At 53.4% G+C, this 19026-nt stretch overlaps 1 protein-coding gene across 3 annotated transcripts in view; it reads left to right on the top strand.

Moving 5' to 3' along the window:
• Positions 1-19026, top strand: part of GFRA2 (GDNF family receptor alpha 2) — an 88728-nt gene that overhangs the window by 54682 nt on the left and 15020 nt on the right. For all 3 annotated transcript variants that reach the window (XM_066351089.1, XM_066351103.1, XM_066351093.1), the window contains exons 6-7: positions 17357-17466; positions 18162-18302. In XM_066351089.1, the coding sequence (XP_066207186.1) occupies positions 17357-17466; positions 18162-18302 (251 nt within the window). The remainder of the gene's footprint in view (positions 1-17356; positions 17467-18161; positions 18303-19026) is intronic.

Raw genomic sequence — 19026 nt, 5'->3', positions numbered from 1 at the left:
TAAGGTAGGCACTGTTGTTATTTCTTTGTGTTCATGTAAGGACACTGAAGATCAGAGATTGTAACAAGACAACACAGCTGCTGGGAGGCGCAGCAGCCACAGGCGGGGCTGGCTCGGGCTGCGTTCTCACTGCTGCTCTGCCTGTCTCTGCTGTGGCTCTGTCAGCGGCGGGCTTAGTAGACTCTGACCCGAGTCCCTCCTAGAACCCACTGCAACAGAGCCCCCGGGTTTGGGGCCCAGGACTCCAGGTTTCCCCCAGCTCCCTGGGTGAGCACAGGGAGGGCTGAAAACCCAGGTGTGAGCACACTGCGCCTGGCACTGGGGCCCGTGCCTGGAATCAGCACGGAGCAGGGACCTGGCGAGAAGGTCCTGGAAGGTGTGGCCTGACGAAGGAGTCTGCTTCTTGGACCTGCCTGCGAGGGGGACGCCGTTTGCTGGTGTCCCCACCTTCTCTGCATTCTTGTGCCTCTTTCCAGTGGGAGACAGACTGTGCCGGGCTGGAGAGTGGCCCAGGTTTGTCTGCCGTGTGCTTGTGTGGAACAGCCAGACGCTTCTATTTTAATATCCCGTTGGCACGTGTGCTGTTAAAATGACCCCTGCTTGTTTATCCTCTGGAAACAGTCACAACATTTGCTGTGAATCCAGACAGTCGTTGGAAATGGGCCATCAGCGTGGAGAGACCACCGTGGCGTTTACAGAGCAGAGGGATGGGCCTGACCCCCGAGGACCGAGTGGTGGGGCAGGGAGTGGCAGTGCTCCTGGGCAGGTCTGGCTGCCCCCATTACCACAAAGTGCCACATGCAGCATCCTGCGCGGACTGTCCAGTTCCTGTTGGGGCACTCCTGGCCCCGGGCGGCCTCGGAGTGGTCTGGGACCCTGCGGCGCAGGCAGAGGCCCCCCAGCTGTCCTGGCCTGCCCTGTCACAGGGAGGGGAGAGCACCGTGGGGCTTGTTCTCCCAGGGCAGTCGTTGTGGCCTTCAGGCCTGGAGACCTGATGATGGAAGAATCGTCATCCTCTTCCCCAGGGCAGCCCAGACGACCTACCCAGAGGAGGCCCTACCTGTCCCCCATGGGGAGCTAGGGCCAGCACCAGGTGAGCAGTGGAGATGGAGACCCTGGAGAGTGAAATCCTGTCTTTGGTGCAGTAGCCACCCCCAGCTGGACACACAGAGGGTCTCAACCTGTGCCTCAGCCCAGCTGGGGTGGGCCTGGGGTGAGGTCACATGCCTATGGCAAGGGGGAGGCTGTGGATGAGTGTGAGTGGGTGGAACAGTGTCTGTCCAAGAATTCGTGTTCACCCAAAACCTCAGAATGTGGCCTTATTTGAATAGGGCCTTTGCACATATAATTAATTGAATCGAGATCATACTGGAGCAGGGCGGGTCCCAAATCCAATGACCAGTGTCCTTATAACAAGGGGACAGCAATCACAAAGACACAGGGAGAAGGCTGTGTGCAGATGGAGGCAGAGACTGCAGCGCTGTAGCCACAAGCCCAGGAATGCCAAGGCTGGTTGGGAGCCAGCTCCTGGGGAAGAGGCCAGGAAGGCTCCGCCCTGGGCACCTGCAGAAGGAGCACGGCCCAGCTGACACCTGGACCTCAGGCTCCTTATCTTCAGAATGCAGGAGAATTAGTTTCTGTTGTTTTTTCCTCTATGGCAGCCCTAGCATGCTGATACACTGGGGAGGCCTCCCTCCTTCCCAGGGGGTTCGCCAGACAGAGAGGGGTGGTCTTGGTGCTGCCAGTGCTGCCCCGGGGACGGCAGACCCTACAAGGTTTATGATGGGTACTATCCCATGAGAGGCGGGCAGGGGGGGCTCAAGTGCACAGACGCTGCTCAGGTAAGGCTGGGAGATGCTAGGGGGCTTTCTGAGGAAAGGGAAGGAGAGAGGGATGCTAGGTGCTGGGCTCTGTGGGGAAAAGATGGGCTGGGGTCTTCTCTGGGGTGAGGGAGTACTGGGGTGTCCTAAGCAGAAGAGCTAAGGAGAAAGACCACAATTTTGATGGTAGAGACCAAGCTGTACAGTAAGTAGGCTTGAGAAGGGCCAGCCTTCCACATGACAGCAAAGCCCAGCATCCTCGGGGTGGAGCCCGGATGACCTTCTCAAGGGGAAGAGGGGCTGAGGGTGTTCAAGGTCAGGCAGCACTGGCTCTGCCTTTGTGAGTCTCACCCCACCTTTGGGCCTCTCTTGGATTCTGCTGCCACCAACAAATCCCAGAGGGCTATGTCCATGTCACATGGGAACAGTGTCCCAAACCTGTTTACACTACTGAGAGGCCGGGTGGCCTCGGGCCTGCACCACCACAGACAGGCCTGGGCTCGAGGCCCAGCCCTGGTACTTCCCAGCCAGGCCACAGTCCCATCTTCTCTCCAAGCCTCAGTTCCCCTTTCCTGTGAAGTGCAGAACTCCGTGCTACCTGTCTCAGGGTGTTTGTGAGGACTAAATGTGCTAATGCTTTTAGAGGTGCTTGTCGGACACTCAAAATTGTTAGCTCTTATTATTTAGTGTTGGTTTGGTAAGGTCTCAGTAATGCAGAGGCAGGGCTGAAAGGAAATAAGTATAGAAACACGAACAGGATCCAGTACAGCTTTCCATGGTACAGGTTTCAGATCCTGAGTGTCTGGGCAGACTCAGCACCCTAACAGCTCTCCCCACCCTAGGCTGGGCTGTGGCTTCTGTGCAGGGTGTCATCCCTGGTCCCTGCCCGGGACCTGTTCAGTCTCACTGTCCAGTCTCCTGTTGCATGCAGCAGCAGAGCTCATTTCCTGGTAGTGGGAGCACAGCTGTGGGTTTTGCTGTGGGTTTTGCTTGGCAGAGGCTGGATCGGAACAGTCTAGCTCTGAGGTCTCAGTTTTGGGAGAGGCTCAGAAATCTCCTTTGGGATGATCAATCCTTGACTTTTCAACCTCTCCAAGCTGACTAGCTCTGCTCTGAAGATGGAAGCTCAGATAACAAGTCTGTTCTCTTTTGTGCCTATGGCTGTCCCTCTGCTCCCTTTCAGAGCAGGAGGGGTCAAAGGGATGGGTTTAAAGAAGGTCTTCTGTGTGAGGGTGAGTGGGAGTATGTGCTAGCCCGGAAGGCTGGTCTTCGGTGGATGTGTGTGGACCTTGACTCTAGCCATTGCAGCCTTGTCCAGACATTGATTATGTCTCACTCCATGTGGTCCCCTTACATGTGCCCCTTTATTGAGCCCAGGGTGGGTCAGGGGACCAAAAAGACAATTGCATTTTATGCCAATTCCTGAATGCCCCCTGGCATGTAATTATTATTATTTTTTGGTTCTATTTATGTTCAGTTCTGTGCACACAGACTTCCATCGTCTTAGGGTCCTGGATACCTTCATTAAAATGTAAGCTGTCACCCCTTGCAGACCCTTTGCTGTCAGATCGCCAGCCGCTAGATCTCACCCTGCCATTCCCAGTTTGCTTCCTGGTTTGAGAGGGCTCTGTTTTAAGGCCTTCCACCTGCATACACTACAGAAGGGTGTATCAGCAGGGTGTTCAAAGGCTAGCTTCCCATCAGCTACGCAGCTAGTCTTACCATCCTCATTGCCACAGATTCGCATCCATCAAAACTCAGTCAGTGTACCCCATTCCAGTGCAGCAGTGGAGAGTGTGTGTGCTCTCTTCCCTTTGAACACCAACATCTGCACCACGAGCAAAATCTAGGTGAAATTCAGGTTGCCAGTAAGGACGTCCAGTGCATATCCAGTAGGCCAAGAGACAACGAGAAGGAACATCGGAAAACACCAGGCCCCCGTGGAGGACCATCCGCTGGGTCACCTTCCTGTGTAGGTAAGACTGCTCCTTCGGACACGGGTTCAGGTGTCGTCAGCCTGATGGGCTTTTCTGCCTTCAGGCTCTGTACCTCTTGGGATAGAGTCCTCTTGTGTTTCTCTTTGAGTGGAACTTGACTGCCCATGGCCCCTCTTGTTTCCTGATGGGTCTGGGCCATGGTTTGTGGCTTTCCACCCACTGTCCCCCACGAGCCTTCCTTCTGCCGCGTTTGACTCCCTGCTTCGGGGCCTTGTCTGTTGAGTCAGCTCTGCCTTCTTCTAGCTGCTGTGTGTGCGGTTCCACCTTGGCTGCCATCTGAGATACTGCTTTCTACCTTATCCCCAGAAGTACCACAGGAGTGGGATTAAGACACTAGAGTTTGTTTTATAGGAAGTACTGGATATCCAGTGGTATTATGGCCAACTCAGTTTCTAGCTTACAAGGAAGAGGACTACTGAGTGAGCAATCTTGGGGGGCCTACTTCATACTTTAGATTTTCTTGGGGAGCTGAAAGTTTTCACAGTGGATCTGGGGAGTCCTTACGCCCACTAGAGTGCAGATTGGCAGTGAACTGTGTCTCAGTCCACTTGGGCTGCCGTATAGAAATACCATGGACTGGATAGCTTATAAACAGCAGACATGTATTTCTTACAGTTTGGAGTCAAGGCTCCAGCACATTCATTGTCTGGTGAGAACCTGCTTCCTGTCTCACAGAGTGCTGTCCTCTGCTGTGTCCTCATGTGGTGGGAAGAGGCAGGGGGCTCTGTGGGGTGTCTTACATAAGGGCCCTAATCCCTTTATGAGAACTCCACCCTCATGACCTAATCACTTCTCAAAGGCCCCACCTCCGAGTACCTACACATGGGGGACCAAGTTTTGACGTGTGAACTTTGTGGGGACACAAACATTCAGTCTACAGCAGACCCCTCTGGGGCTTTCTCTTGCTCAAGCTGGAGCACAGGTGCCCTGGAACGGCTTCTGTCTGGGCGTCCAGACTCTGCGGCAACACTCTAGATTCCACCTCAAGAGCCTGCTCTTTTCTACTCTCCTGTGGCTGAGTGTTCTTCTTGCCTTCCATAGCACCATTGGCCATCATGGCGCTCCCTCTCGCCGTGGGTTGGCCCCTACCTGTGTCTTAGTTTCCACTCAGGCTTGTCTTCCTTCTGTATCTTGGACTCCGTGGCTGGCCCTGGGGGGGGCGGGGCATGTGTGAGAGACTCGGTGTAAACAGTGAGGAACTTGACTGGGCCCCAGAATCTGCCTGTTCTAAGATAAATGCATTCAAACACTTGAGCTAAGTCTTCTCCTTGCCTGGCGGTAGTATGTCAGATGGGAGTCACCATCTTTTCATCAAAAGAAAGCAGTCACCGTCTTTTCCCTGCCCCATGTGAAGGGTCTACTTGCACACTTGATCCTCTCCTCAGTCGAAGCCAGAGGCTCCAGTTCAAGTTCTCAGAAGCTCCAGGTCCTGACATTTCATTGATTTATAGTAGAGGTTTTCAGTGGGTTAATGACCAATCTAGTTACTCAGTGGCCACCTGCTCTCCCTGAGTGGGTTGCTGTGTGCCCTCTGGTTTCTCTCCAGCCCACTCCCCGTGGGAGGCACCGGCAGAAGCAGACCCTCTGCAGCATTGTACTTCGTGTATTCAGTGCCGGTGCAGCACCAGGCCCTACCGGCCCTCGGATTTCAAAGGGATACCTGAAGTTGTGGCCTGCTTTGGAGTTGGAGGGTAGAAACAGGGAGAACCCATACGAGATTCAAGACCTAGGGGAACGGCCTGTGATTGAGGGCACAGAGGACTCCCCCTCAGGGGCTGGGTAGCCTTGAGCCTGTCGGGGTGGCAGAGTCTTCATCTGAGCATGTGTGTGGGAACACATGTGAGCGAGCTTCCTGCTCGCAGGTGAGATGGACAGGTCATGTTCCCTCCTCCCCGGGAGCTGCTTCTGTGTGCTTGACCATAGCTGACGGGTTGGAACCCCTTGTTTATAGATTGCACTTTTGTACAGCTCTCTTTGTGAAACACTATCCTCAGTGAAGGTGAAAGAAGGAAGAAAAAGAAAAAAAGCTGCAGTTCGCTTTATTTTTCATCTTGCCTCAGCAGGTTGGGGCCACAAATAATTGAGTCTTATATGCTTCAGTGATGCTGCTGCTCAGACTTCACCCTCTTCTGGAGAGAGCCTGTCCCTGGGAGCCAGCCCCCCCCCCCCCCCCCCGCCTGCTTGCAGGTGGCCCTGTGGCTAGGGCTGGGGTCTGAATGAGGGACCCAGACGGTGGGGACCGTGGTAGGGAGGGAGCGCTGCCCAGCAAGGGGGTGGGGAATTCATTTTGGAATGTTTCTGAAATCAGCTAAATATTTCCTCTTAACCAGTTTCCCCAGCCTCACATCCTTTGTTAGTTCAGGAAAAATGTCATTTATAATGGATGTTGCCTTGATGAATGGCTCCGGAGAAGCAGTGTTCTCATTAGTCTATATAATGAGAAAGGCTCCTGGTGGAGGCAGAGCTGCCTAGATAGTTGATAGGAGGAATATTGTCTATTTGGTCTGTCGATTCTAGAAGGCCTGGAAGAGAGGCTGAGGGGCCTGAGGGTGTGTTTGCCTAGTGCTGTCTGACAGCAGACCCCGCCCACACCCGACCCTTCCTGCTTCCTGTGGGTCCAGCCTGTGGCGTGCAGCTTACCTGCCTCCTGCACCAGCCTCGGGTCCAGGCTCTGGCTCCCTGCGCCGGAAGCTGCTCTATCCAATCAGCTGGAGAAGGGAATGTGGATGTAACAGCCCTGCCTCGTTCTCTCTCTTTTTTATCCCTAAAGAGAAAAAGAATAAACATGTAGATGGTGAAGTCTGTTTTTCAAGAGTCCTTTTGCCTGTGTGTTCTCACTGTTCACTTTTGCATGTGTGGTTTCACTCCACTCTTCTGTGTAGGGATCAGCGTCAGGTGCTGAGAGGTACGGTGACATTTCTGGGGTTCACAGCTTGTGAGCAGTGGCGGTGTGACTCACATCCTCTGGTCTGTCACAGTCTCCCTCTGCTCTCTGCCTCTCTGAGAATGGACAGTTTCCCAGCCTTTCTCCACGGGAGCCCTGTGGTCCTCAAGGCACTTCTTTATCTTAAGAGTGGTACTTAAGGATGTGCATTAATTCTTGCAGGCCCCTGGGGCCTCCTTTAGCGAATGGCTATTACCAGAGAGAGCAAAGATACTTTTCCAAGCTCCCAACAACTGCCAGGAGCGGAGGAAGACAGACCCGCAGAGGGCACTGGGGGGCTGAGCTGTCTTGGCACCCAGGTAGATGCAGTGTTGATGCATTTTGCTGTGGTGCTGGCTGGAAGTCTGCTTATCATTTTATTTCTCAGGATGACAGGTACTAAGACAGTTCTTCACTTTCCTCCTGCTTAGAGGAAAGTCTTATGTGCTTTTGATGTAGTCCCCATCCATCCATCCATCCATCCACCCACCCACCTATCTACCCACCCACCCATCCATCTGTTCTTTCTCCCATCTCCCTTTCTCCTTCCATCCAGCAGCTACTGGGATCCTGTTTGGGGGTCAGGCAGAGGCAGATTTAATGGCAGGTGCACTGGGCATGCGCCCTGGACCCTGACTTCTGAAGGGCTCTGCAAAACCACACCCAACTTTACATTTTTCATAATGACAAGGGGCCCAATATTTTCTTCTGTGCCCGGGGCCTCAACTGACCTTAATTTTGCCTCTGGCGTTAAGCACTACTCTGGGCACTGAAGATTAAACGCAAATAAAATGGTTTCTTCTGTCCTGAATGATCGTTCCTCCCAGTTGGGAGAAACAGATATGAAAAATATAAATCATGATATGGTTGGTGGTGCTAGTGCAGTAATTGGAGTTTGTGAAACATGTTCAGAGTTGGGGCAGGCATTCAGAGAAGGTTTTCTGAGAGAGCTGGGACTGGAAGTGGGTTTAGAAGGGTGAACTGGAAGAGATTTTGAAGAGAACATGGTCTGGGGCAGGCATTCCGGGCAGCAGTAGCATTAAGGGATAAGGATCTGAAACCTCATGGTTGGGAATGCATGTGGTTTGATATTGCTACAGGGATTGGGTGGGAGAGAGGAGGAGTGTGAGAACAGCTGAGACAATAGAGATCAGCAGGGAACCACTGATATACGTGGGGGTCAGGGTGGCAAATTATGGCTGTCAAAGCCCAGGGAGTCCTCTTTTGGGGATGTTAGTAGTCAGCAGAGTAGCGTGGGCGCAGTGCTAGGTGCTACATGGGAAGCTTGGTTACTCCTGCCCAAGACCACTAGACCATTGTTATGGAAGAGAACGCTCACAGAGGGTAAGTAACTTGCCTGGTGTTGGAGCTCCGTAATTGCAGAGTTGGGATTTGAATGAGGTGGCTTGGTGGCTGGAATTTTGCCGGTAATCACCGTGCCTCTATTGTTGCTCTGCAGTTTAGGCTAAGCATCCGGCTCTGGGTTTTTTCCCCTGAATGTTATGTTTCAGGAAATGTGATTTGATGTAAGAACCTATCTGAATCTCTGTAACAATATGCCATAGAGTAACAGGGTTTGGATGGATTGCGAAGGCTGAGAAGCACATTCCCTGGAGGTTGGAGGGAGGGGAAGTGCTGGGAACGACAAAGGTGGGGAGGGAACTGGGTCTTTGAGTAGGCGGTCCCGGCATCTGGCACAGGAACAATTAGGTCAGAACAGCTCGACCTAAGAACAGAAAAACTGAGCTAATGAAAGCTCCGGGTGTCAGAGGTGTGGGACTAATGCCCGGCACCTTGCCCACTCCTTGGCCATCACAGGATCACCTGTTACCCCTGACTCGAGGACGGTGGACCTGGAGCTTTTTCCGCTGCAGCAGGTGGGGAGGGAGACAGGGAAGAAACTGAACCTCCTACCACCAGCAAGAGCCATATCAGCATTCAGAGAAAGTTGAAAGAAATATTTCAGCTGGCTGGCTACCTTGCTCAAGGCTAACCACACTCTTAACACAATAATAAGTCAATCCTTACTGAATAATTAAATAGAGAGCCTTCATAAGTATTGACTTAATGTGACAGCAAGTCTATAGTGACTTGGGGTTTGCTTATGTAAACACAATCTCTTGTTCAGCTTACTTAGCAGTTCAATGAAATAGAACAGTCCTTCAATTAAAATCAAATGATGCATACATTTAATTCTTTTCTTCTCTTAGCAGGTAATAATACGTTTGGAACACAGGTGAAGGGATGGGGGAAAGATGGAGAAAAGGATACCTGCCTGCATGTCTGTATTTTCAGAGGACAAAGAGGAGTGTACTCAGTGGTGGTTTCCAGAAGGAAGTTATCTTGGCTCCCAGCTCTGGGTCCTGGTGGAAGAGCCACGTGGGCTAGGCTTGACCTCTGCCCAATCCAAACTCTCCTGATCCTCTCCCAACGCAGGCTTGGGTTGGCCACTGTGGTTGGTGTGTCAGACTCTTGATGGTGGCCAGGGTCTAATTGATTGCTTCTGGTCAGCTGGGGTCCAGTGGCTCAAACCATGGCCCTCCTCAGGTCATTGTCTGAGATGCTGCCATGGCTCCTGTGGGGAGAGGGGATGCTGGATGAGCTTAGACTGGATGGCAAAGAGGGACAGAGGGGGAAGGTGGTGCCCCATTGGCTCCCTTGGATGGTCCAGAGGAGAAGTAAGCCTGCCCGGTTCTGTGGCCACTGTGCCGGAGTTGGGGGAGAGTGGTGGGCTGGGGTAGGGGTACTGGGGGAGGGCAGGGCAGCACAGTGGTAGGAAAGCCCACGGCTCTGCAGCTAAGGTCTGGAGCTCAGGCTTTTGGCCTTGCTGCTGGGATGTTAATTGAGTTCATTAACCTGTCTAGGCCTCTGCTTCCTTTTCTGTGAAACAGGGCAGGGATGCCCCCTCCAGAGACTTGTGAGAGTAAGACGTGATGACGTCAGTGGAAGCACTTTGCATGACACTGTATAAATGCAGAGGTGCTTGTTAATAGGTCAGAGATACTATGTCCTTTTGTCCTGAAGAGAGAGCTTCTGCGTTCTCCACAGTGTTGCGTGCTCAGGATGGTTAGGGGTGCCCCGTAATCTCAGTCACAGAGGCAGCAAGTACTGATGGGTACCCGCCACCACCGGGCAGTGTCCAGGCATGCACATATGTTTGCTCATTGGACACCTCCTTCAGTCCTCCTCATGGCCTTGTGAGGTCCGTACTGGTATGTTCTTACCTCCATTTTGCAGATGAGGCAACGGAGGTCTGGAGAGAGCCACTCACCATCGAAAGCAAACATATTATTACCTGCTAAGGACTCACTCAGGGTCACACAGCTAGTGAGGAGCTGAGCCAAGGCTCATAGCCTATCAGCATGACCTGATGTCAAGAAGTGGACCTCACAATTAGATGTGCTTCTGTGGAGGGTTTGGGCGGGGAGACAAGTTCTGGATGAATTAAGGGTCTCCTGGGAGTGGAGCTTAAACGTTTCCATGTGCGGCAGCCTGCCTGCCTGGCGGTCTGGGTCATGTTCAGATGGGGTCAGTCTGCATTTCCCAGGAAGCATCAGGCTGTCTCTGGCCTGCCACCTCCTAGGAAGCCGAGCTGCCCCAGAATGAGGAGCCCCTTCTCTGAGCTGGTAGCTTTTCTCTCTCAGCCTCTTTGTCTTGGATGGAGAGTCCATTGAATTTGCCGATGGTTCTGGAACTGGTAATGTTTGCTCTGAGGCTTAGAAACATCGTTGTCTATAATCAGCCCTGCCCACTTAAAGGAATAATTATGGTATTAAAGCAACTTTATTGAAAGAGAACATAACAAACAGTATATCGCTTTAGCATCTTTTGAAATTTACTTCTGGGTCCTGACATTTCATAGGCTCACCCCCCCACCCCCACCCCCATTTGTAACCGGAGTGCATACACTGACTTGTCTCCTGCTTTTTATCCCTTAACATGATTTCATGTTTGAATTGTCATATATTGGCACAATCTATATCCTTGTCATTTTTTTTGATTAAGTGAGAGGAGAGGAGGCAGAGAGACAGACTCCCGCGTACACCCCGACCGGGATCCACCTGGCAAGTCCCCTACTAGGTCATGTTCTGCCCATCTGGGGCCGCTGCTCTGTTGCTTGGCAACTGAGCTATTTTAGTGCCTGAGATGAGGCCATGGTGCCATCCTCAGCACTCAGGGCCAACTTGCTCAAACCATTCAAGCTATGGCTGCAGAAGAGAGAGAGAGAAAGAAAAAGAAGGGGAGTGGAGGAGTGGAGAAGCACATGGGCACTTCTCCTGTGTGCCCTGACTAGAAATCAAACCTGGGACTTCCACATGCTGGGCCAATGCTCTACTGCTGAGCCAACCGGCCAGGGTCCATCTTTGTCATTTTGAACAGCAATGTGGCTTTCTGTGGTGTATGCGTCTGAGCCATTTGTCTCCGGTTGAGCTGGGACAAGCACCCCAGGCCAGGCATGTCTTCTTTCTAGGATTTTGCCATCATTCATAGTCTGAGTTTCTGTCTCTGAAGTGCTCCTGCACTCTGGCTTTTTGCCTGGGTTAGTCAGACCATTGGTGGGTTTGGCTTTCAGTCTGTGTCCTTTCCAGTGTGTGCCTTTTCTGTTTTGCACCTGGACAGAGAAGATCATATCAAATCAGAGAGCGAAGATAAATGGTATCATTTTATTTGTTTTCAGTGACAGAGACCCAATTAGCTTAAGAAAAAATAAAAAGGAACTTACTGGTTCCTGATAAAATAGAGAAAGGGGCAGGAGAGTATTCCAGGACTCAAATACAAGTAGGTCTCTTTCTCTGTCTCTTGTTTGTGCTTCTCTCTTCAGTTTAGCTGTTTGTTCTTATTGTACTGTGAGGCTAGAACTACAGTCCCAGTTTCTCTTGGCTCACACCTGTGGTGTCTCATAACCAAGAAGAAGAATGCTCTTCCATTCCTGCTCCGTTAGCAAGACCTCAGGGCTGGATGCTGCTTGGCTTAGCTTACATTACTTTCTTTTCCCTGGCCCAGTCAGAGTGCCTGGGAAAAGAACTGTGTGGTTGGCCCTGCCTGGATCATGTGTTCCCTGCTGCCCAGGAGGGTGGAGTACCATGGTTGACAGCCTGGCCGAAGGGGAAGCCCCCCTACCCACTCCTAGGAGAGCAGCTCTTTTGGGCACAAACAGTAAGTGTATTGTGTGCACTTTCAGGATACATGGGAGGGAAGGAAGGCCAGTTGGTTCCTAATGTTATGAAGTGAGTGGTGGCAGTGTTCTGAAGGGGCAGGAAAGGATGGAGGAGAAGGCTGCCCAGTGAGCCCTGCAGGTGTCAGAAAGCAGCCGTGTGGGTGAAATCCACTTTCCTCTTTCTCAGTGTCCCATAACACCGAGTCCCCTTAATGGGGCCCTTCGAAAGCCATTCCAGAGGCACATGGGCCCATTAAAGCCATTATCTCTGTATTCCCACAAATTGTCTGTGAAGCCCATTATGAGTCATTTGCTCTTCTTGGGAGCCCTTTTTTGCCTCCATGAAATATTCAAGTGCCCTATTGGTTTGTGTGAAGCAGTGCTGGTGTCTACTCTGTTAGCAGTTGTGGCTCATGGCAGCAGAGCCCGAGAAAGGACCCTGCCCTCAGTGGCAGGTGGTGGCCTGGGAGTGCTGGCTGCAGGGCATGTATCTGTGTGTCCTGCCTCTCGGAGCTACCCTGTCCTCACTGTGAACTCTGTCTGCTTTACAGGGTTGCACAGAAAATGAGAGAACGGTGTCGGGTACGTAGTAGGTCCTCAGAAAACATTAGCTCCCTTTCCTCTTTCTCCTTGTCTCCAACCAGTAGAAACCCATTGGTTTTCTTTAAAAAGGAGAACTTTGGGAAGTATACAACTTCAGACCAAAAACCCCATGTACTGGCCAAGCATTGGAATGTTTGGGGTTCTATGGAAGCAATCCACCTCAGTGTTACATGAGAGCAGACAGCTTTGAGAAAGTATAGGTGTTTGGGAAGAAGTTCACAGTCTGGATCGTGGAGTTTCTCGCTGGTGACTGGTGCCTCTGTTTGTTTTTGGCTAAGACCAAAGCACAGAACTGAGAAATATGTGTCCCAGGGTAACTGTGTGTGCGTGTGTGTGTGTGTGTGTGTGTACACGTGTACTTTCTACCACGTAGCCCTGAGCTGTGGCCTGAAGCATCACTTTCCCCACTGGCAGGGCCATGAAGTGGGGATAGTGGGAGCCGATCCAACTTTGAGCCTGTGCCTGTTGCCCTGTCCCCAGACTGTGACCTGCTTGCCTCCAGATCACCTGGTGGGCTTGTGAAAGCATGGATTTCTGGACCGTGCTCTGAACTGTCAGATCAGCTAGGTCTGGGTTGGGGCCCAAGAATTTGCATTTCTACCAAATTCCCAGGTGATGCCAATGCTTTGGTCTTGGGACCACACTCTGAGAACCACTGATGCATAGTAAGTCCATCCCTCCCCCCCCCCCCCCAGTTAGGGTGATTTCTGCTCGTGAGGATCAGTCTTCACACATCCACTTGCTTTTGCAGGAGCACAGCTGCCCATCAAGCGGGGTTGCTGGGTCTCATGAATAAGAACACAGAATACCCAGTAAATTTCAATTCCAGATAAACAACAGAAACTGGTTAATATTAGTATGTTCCAAACATGGCACTGGACATGCTTATACTATAAAAGTGCATTATTATTTATCTGAAATTCAAATTAAATATATGTCCTGTATTTAATCTGGCAACTGTTTAATCAAATTGGGAGTCAAGTATCTGCCTCTTGCCGCTTCCCTGTGGTTGAACAGACTTCAGCTGTGATGGGCGGGCCCGACAGGCTCTGTGTTTTCGGACAGACTCCTGGCTGCCCTGAGCTCCTAAGCGTCTTCACTCCACCTTGGTGAGGGGGGCTTGACTCAGGGTCTTACTGGTCTCTGTTTCTCTCTTTTTTTGGGGGGGGGTGTCTTTCTCTCTTTCTCTTTCTCATGCTTTCTTTTGTGCCATCTTCTCTCATGGGGGCTCTTAAAGTAAGACATCTGAGAGGTGAAGGGGCTGCTCTGAGAAAGTTTGTGCTGGCAGTGAGCGCAGTTCCGAGAGACAGGTGACCTCAGGGCATCTTCAGGGAAGAGTGCCATCTGGCCCAGATGTGGCTCAGAGATCCCCAGCTGCAGAGGGTAACATTGGCCTTGGAAGCTGCACCCTCCAGGCCGGGCGGGGTGCAGTCACATGGCAGGTGTGTGTTCTGGTTGGAGTTGAGTGTGTCACGGCTTGAAGGAACTTGACCCCGCATTGTCTCTGATGCTGACAGAGGCTCTGGCTGCTGTAGACTTCAGAGTGTCTTGAGGGGTGGAGAAGGCCTAACAGTCAAAGGCCTCCCGGAGACTTGGACCGGACATCCTCCTAAGCGGCCCGGTTTGTCACTCTTGTCTGCCAAGGCCACTTGGACACTGAGAATAGAGAATGGAGGAACAGAAGCTTAGCCGCTGCCCTTCCCCTGCCCCTCCCCTCTGCCGTCTGCTGGCCTGGGCCTGCTTCCTTCCCTCCTTGTGTTCCAAATAGAGCTGTGGGCCGGCTGTGAAGGAAGTAGGCCACTGCCTCAGAGGAGCAAGGCTGCCCTGCCACGTGGGTCACTCTGGGGCCTGGCAGAGGGGCCTTGTGCATGCTGTCCAGCTTCGGGGGCCTGTGCTCCTCCCTGTGTCCTCAGTGTGGCATGGAAAGTGATGTTGGGGTAGGAAGGATGTCGTTCATCTGGGGTCTAGCGTGGTGACTCTGAAGCCTGGTGGCGAGGGAGGGATGAGGGAGCTCTCTCCCGGGTATGTTCAGATGGCCTTGCAGGGGACTGGATCCACCATGGCGGGGTGACTAGACACGGGGAAAGCTGTCCCCTGCTTATATTTGCCAGTGGCAGGCACAGTGCTGGGGTGAGACGCCTGGGTGGAGAAGGAATGTGAGAGTGACTGGTGCCCTTTTTCTGTGCCCCACTTGTGCCATGTGCCCCATGAGGGAGGCAGGCAGGCATGGCTCACTCCTTCAGAAAACTGGGGACCCTGAGTACAGGTTACATCACGGGCCCTTGCCTGTGGGACAGAGCATAGCTTCATGACAGACCCTCTCCTTTCCGAGCAGCTGAGTTGCCTCCCTCTTCACCGAGGGCCCCACCTCGTGTGGGAGCTCTGTCACTTCTGTTCCCTGGCTTGCTTCCTTCCCAAGCCCTCTCCTCTGATCGCGGCCTTGTTTCTCTTTGTGGGCTGTTATATTCTCCTATTCACGCTTCCACTCCTCCAGCCTTGGGGCCCGGTGGTGAGGCCGGCTGGATCTGAGAGTTCCCAGAGTCAGTGACCGGGGCAGTGACTCTGGAGGGATGTGAGGCCTGCGTGCTGGGCACAGTGGTGCTGTCGGGAGGCTCCTATGCCTGCGCATGCAGACACTCCTGCAGGACCCCATTCTGTTAGCTGGGAATCCCTTTCTGACAGTGCAGGGACACGTGTGCCATTCCCATCCTGTCTTAGTCACGTGGCGGGGACACAGCACAAACTCAGAGAAAGGGTAAGTGGATATCTACCATCTTGTCCAGACCCACGGGATTTGGATGGAGATATCGGCAGCCTCTGCCTCCGGGAATGTGTGTCCCAGTTAGAGAGATCACACAGGGGACAGCAGAGTCTATGCAATGACGTGTGCAGTTGCCCAGTCCAGATCATGTCTGTGGCTGGCACACAGAGAGGGGAGAGACCCCCGTGGGCTGTGGTCAGAAGGGCTTCCCAGGGCAGGATGGCAGGATGGCTGGGCGGCAGGATGGCTGGGCAGATGCCCAGGTGGGCACTGGGGAGGCTGCAGGAGGGAGCGGGGCCGTAATGTAATGTGACCCAGTGGTGTTGGAACGGACCCCTGTATTTGCGCTCAGGAATGATCTTTGGGTGTCTCCTTGGTGGGAACTGGAACTTGCGGCTCAGCTGGTGTCCAGCAGCCCACATCTTGCGGGAGTGCAGCTCCGGCTCCATGCTGCCCACCTGCGGTCCTCCAGTGCTGGGGCCGAACAGACCCCTCCTGACTGGGGGAGACCTCGGGGCGGAGCAACAGTGCGCTCTCTGAAGGTGCTGCATGCGTTTCCTGGGGCTGCTGGGAGAAAGTGCTGGGGCTGGGTGCCTTAAAACAACAGAAATGTGTTCTTTCACAATCCTGGAGGTCAGAAGTTGGACGTCAAGGTGTCCCCAAGGCCAGGCCCCTCTAAAGGCTCGAAGGAGTGTCTGTTCAGGGACCTTCTCTCAGCTTTTGGTGTTACCGTGATCCTGGGTGCTCCTGAGCTTGTAGGCACATCACCCCAGCCTTGGCCTCTGTCTTCACACCCTGTGTGTCTGTCTTGTCGCCTTCTCTTGTAAGGACACTGGTCACTGGATTAAAGGCCTGCCCTACTCCATGGCTATCTTATCTGGATTATATCTTCAGAGAACTTATTTCCAAATAGGGTCACATTCACAGGTCCCCTGAACCTATTAACATCTCTGTCTCCTCTCAGGTCTCTGCAGGTCTGGGGTGTGGGCAGAGACCAACCCTCTCACCCCTTCGTGGCACCGTCCCTCGTTTGCTGGTGGTGGAGCGGGGAGGGCGCTGGGCTTCCCGTTGGAGATGAGATCGTCTTCTGCGGGGGCTGGAGGCTTGGCTGGAAGAGCTGCTTCTCCCTATTTGCGGGCTGGGTGGTGAAGAGCTGGACGGTGTATTTATGGGCAGGGAGGAGGGCAGAGATAACGACAGATCCTCCCTTTTTTTCCCTGCAAAAGAGAAAATACATTTATGGTGCCACAGAGTGCAGGTTCTGGGAGGAGCTGAAGGACTTGCGCACTGGAGCAGTGGGACGGGCAGCAGGGGAGCTGCCCGAGCTGGAGGTTGGGGACGCAGGTCGGGCACCCCGCTCAGCAGCTCGGGGACGTTGGGCAAGCTCTTTAGCCGCCTGAGGCTCGGCCTCCTCCTCTGTGAAGCGGGATCATCAGGGCGATGGCTTGCCAGATCTCACAGTGTCTGCGAGGGTTCAGTGATAAAAGGTGGCTGTGGAAGTACCTTTTCTGAAATCACCTTTTTATTGTGGTGAACTACACAACATAAAAGTGACCATTTTGACCATTTTCAGAGTCCAGTTCAGTGCTTTGATGAAGAGGAGAAGGCCTTCCTCAGGGCGTCTCTTTCTGTGGTGACTCTTGTGCCTCCCTGGGCGGCTCCTTGGACTTCAGACACTTCCTGCACAGTAGTAGCTGCACAGTAGTAGCTAGGGCAGGGTGCATGTCCCTATCCTGCAGGTGGGGAGAGCGAGGTATGGAAGGACTTGGGCAGGTCACCAGGAGGGTGGCCAAGCAGAGGGTGGCACCTAGTTTTCCTGCCTCGGTCTGGGCATTTTTGTCATACCTGTTGTGGGTCCTCTGTCCCTCTGACCAAACGATTCATCCACAGTGGACCGTGCCTAATCTGTGTGTCTGTTCTCCAGGAGTCCTGTCCTCCCGGAGCTCCCAGCCTCGAGCCCCCACGGCCTGGCGACCCCCACTCCTCCTCTCCCTCTCTCTGGCTTCCTCCACTCCAGGAAGCTGAGGGAGGAATCCCTCTGCCATATCAGAGGCGGGAAGGCAGCCACCGTAATCCCTTCTCTCCCAACACCAGGTCCCGGCTGGCGGACTTCCACGCCAATTGTCGTGCCTCCTACCAGACACTTACCAGCTGCCCAGCTGACAATTACCAGGCGTGTCTTGGCTCCTTTGCTGGCATGATTGGTAAGCCATCCCCCCATGCCCAGGCTCACCGTGACTCCGGGCTGCCCCAGTGTCCTTGGGCAGGGGCCTCGGTGGCAGTTTCAGATAGAGCTGCCAAGGAAACCAGAGGCGAGGTTGGCGCTTCATCATGGGAGAGGAGGCCTCAAGGACCTTTATAAGGCTTTCAAAATAAGAAGGAAAAGTAACAGTGATGGCATGGTCTGACACTCCAGGTTCTGCGCCAAGCACTTGACCTGACTGTCTAAATCTGGGGAGGTGCTGGGATTCCCATTTTTCAGATAGGAAAGCTGAGGCTTAGAGAAATGGACTAACTTGCACAGGTTCACCTAGTTAATAAATGCTTGGCACTGGGCTTCAAGTCTAGGAGGTGAGCCTAATCATTGACTCCAGAACGTACTCTGCTTGGCGGCCGAGGAGAAAGCAAGGGCCATGCTCTGGGAGGGGCTGCAGGTGTCTCTTCGGCCATCCTGGTCTTCCCTCTGTGCCCATGCCCTCTGTCCCCTTCTGAGGCCCCTGGTTCCCTGGCATAGTGACCCTCAGAGTTTGGACTGTGAGTTGGAATGTCTGTGTATTTAGGGCAGGTACAAAGGAGGGAGAGAGTCCCCAGCCTCTTGTCTGTGATGCCTGAGGTCTGGGGGCCCAAAGAGAAAGTCTTACTAGCTCCTCTTTCTCTGCTTCTCTTTCTCCCTGCCCAGGGTTTGACATGACACCCAACTATGTGGACTCCAAGCCCACTGGCATCGTGGTGTCCCCCTGGTGCAGCTGCCGTGGGAGCGGGAACATGGAGGAGGAGTGTGAGAAGTTCCTCAGGGACTTCACCGAGAACCCCTGCCTCCGTAAGTCCTGCAGCATCCCCTCGTCCCCAGGAGCCCCTCACCGGCTGCGCGTTCCAGGGTGGTCCGTGGAGGGCTGCCCGAGCCGTTCCCTCCTCCGCCACTGGGACGGCCAGTGGACTCCAGCGTGGCGTGGCCTACGGAGACCTTAGTTTGGGCTCTTGGAGAGTCACACCAGAGCAGTCAGTGGGCCAGCCTCAGTTTACCTCTGGGGGCCTTGAGCCTGTGTCAAGTAGTGGTTGAAGGTGTGTGGCTTGCTATGCTGACAATTTCAGACAGGTTCCTTTGGGGATAGACCTGTGGTGAGGATCTCTGCTGTCTGTCACTTCTCCCTCTAAAGGTCTATTTTAAGGACCCCACTGGAATCAGTAACTTGTTTTTCCAAGTCATCAAGCTCCTACCCCACAGGCTGGAGAGCAAGGGAAGCCACAAGCCATCTGCCTCCATTTTCTCAGCCTTTGCTGCCCACAGCCACCTGAAGGTCCCCTCCCCTTTCCTTTCCCTCTATTCTCCCTTCTGTCACCTGTCCATGTTTCCTTTCTGTATGACCCTGGGAATTCAGGGATACAAATCATAGTGCCTGTCACGGACAGCTGGCAGCCTGACTGAGGCGCGTGTGGACACAGTTTGGGATGAACGCGCTAGGGTGAGGGTGGAGCGCCCTATAGGAGCCCTTGGAAGCTCTCGGAGGCTGACCCACTGAGGGGGCAGGACAGCGGTCAGCTGA

This window comes from Saccopteryx leptura, chromosome 1 (assembly GCF_036850995.1).
Source record: "Saccopteryx leptura isolate mSacLep1 chromosome 1, mSacLep1_pri_phased_curated, whole genome shotgun sequence".
Classification (NCBI taxonomy): domain Eukaryota; kingdom Metazoa; phylum Chordata; class Mammalia; order Chiroptera; family Emballonuridae; genus Saccopteryx; species Saccopteryx leptura.
Note: the sequence above shows the minus strand (reverse complement) of the source record. Positions and strands in the feature narration are given on the sequence as shown.